Source organism: Buceros rhinoceros, unplaced genomic scaffold (genome assembly GCF_000710305.1).
Source record: "Buceros rhinoceros silvestris isolate BGI_N320 unplaced genomic scaffold, ASM71030v1 scaffold15670, whole genome shotgun sequence".
Taxonomy (NCBI): domain Eukaryota; kingdom Metazoa; phylum Chordata; class Aves; order Bucerotiformes; family Bucerotidae; genus Buceros; species Buceros rhinoceros.
This window is the reverse complement of record NW_010388004.1, coordinates 4,427-5,073: the sequence shown is the minus strand read 5'-3', so window position 1 is coordinate 5,073 and position 647 is coordinate 4,427. Positions and strand designations below refer to the sequence as shown.

The window sequence follows — 647 nt, the reverse complement described above, 5'->3', positions numbered from 1 at the left end:
ATCCGGTCGGGCTGTGGCAGAAACAGGCTCGCCCTTGTGACAGCTTCATCACTGCTTGCATCTTGCTGCCCTGGTGAGCACAAGTGACAGTTTCCCCACGCTCAGGGCTTCTCATTTCTTTTCTTTCACTTGCTAGGAGAAGAAAAAGAAAAAGAAGCACAAGTCTAAGCAGTCCGAAGAGTCAGCCTCCGACAGCTCGTCCTCGGACAGCGACGGGGTGCAGCCCCCCGCCAAGAGGAGCAGGCGCTCGGAGCAGCCCAGCAAGGCTCAGAAGAAGAAGAAGAAGAAAAAGAAGCATAAGAAGCAGCCACATGACTGAGCGGGCAGGTGGGGGGGTCCTGGCACAGCGAGTGCCTGGTGCGCACTGTGAGGAGCGAGCAGAACTGAAGCAGCTCCGGGGGTTTCCTTCTCTCCCTGTGGCACTGGGTGTGTGGTGTTACTGCCCTTGACTCTGATACTTGTTGTCCTCCATTAGCTTTGGCGCTGGCCGCTGCGTTCTCCCACTCCTGCCCAAACCGGCTCCTTACGCCCCTGCGTCACTTCTCCTGTCCTGCAGCCTCATGCTTGGAGAGCGGACAGCGCTCGCAGCTGCCCTGGCCAGTGCCATCGGCTCCCCCCCCCCCCGCCGTTCCGGGGGGGGGGCCCCC

General features: G+C 60.6%; 1 protein-coding gene across 1 annotated transcript in view; it reads left to right on the top strand.

Annotated features, from left to right (window-relative positions):
• Nucleotides 1-319, top strand: part of ZCCHC17 (zinc finger, CCHC domain containing 17) — a gene marked incomplete at its 5' end in the record, with an annotated part of 10,419 nt that extends 10,100 nt beyond the window's left edge. Inside the window, one exon of the mRNA XM_010144035.1 lies at nt 137-319. Coding sequence (XP_010142337.1) covers nt 137-319 — 183 coding nt within the window. The remainder of the gene's footprint in view (nt 1-136) is intronic.
• Nucleotides 320-647: the final 328 nt, after the last annotated feature.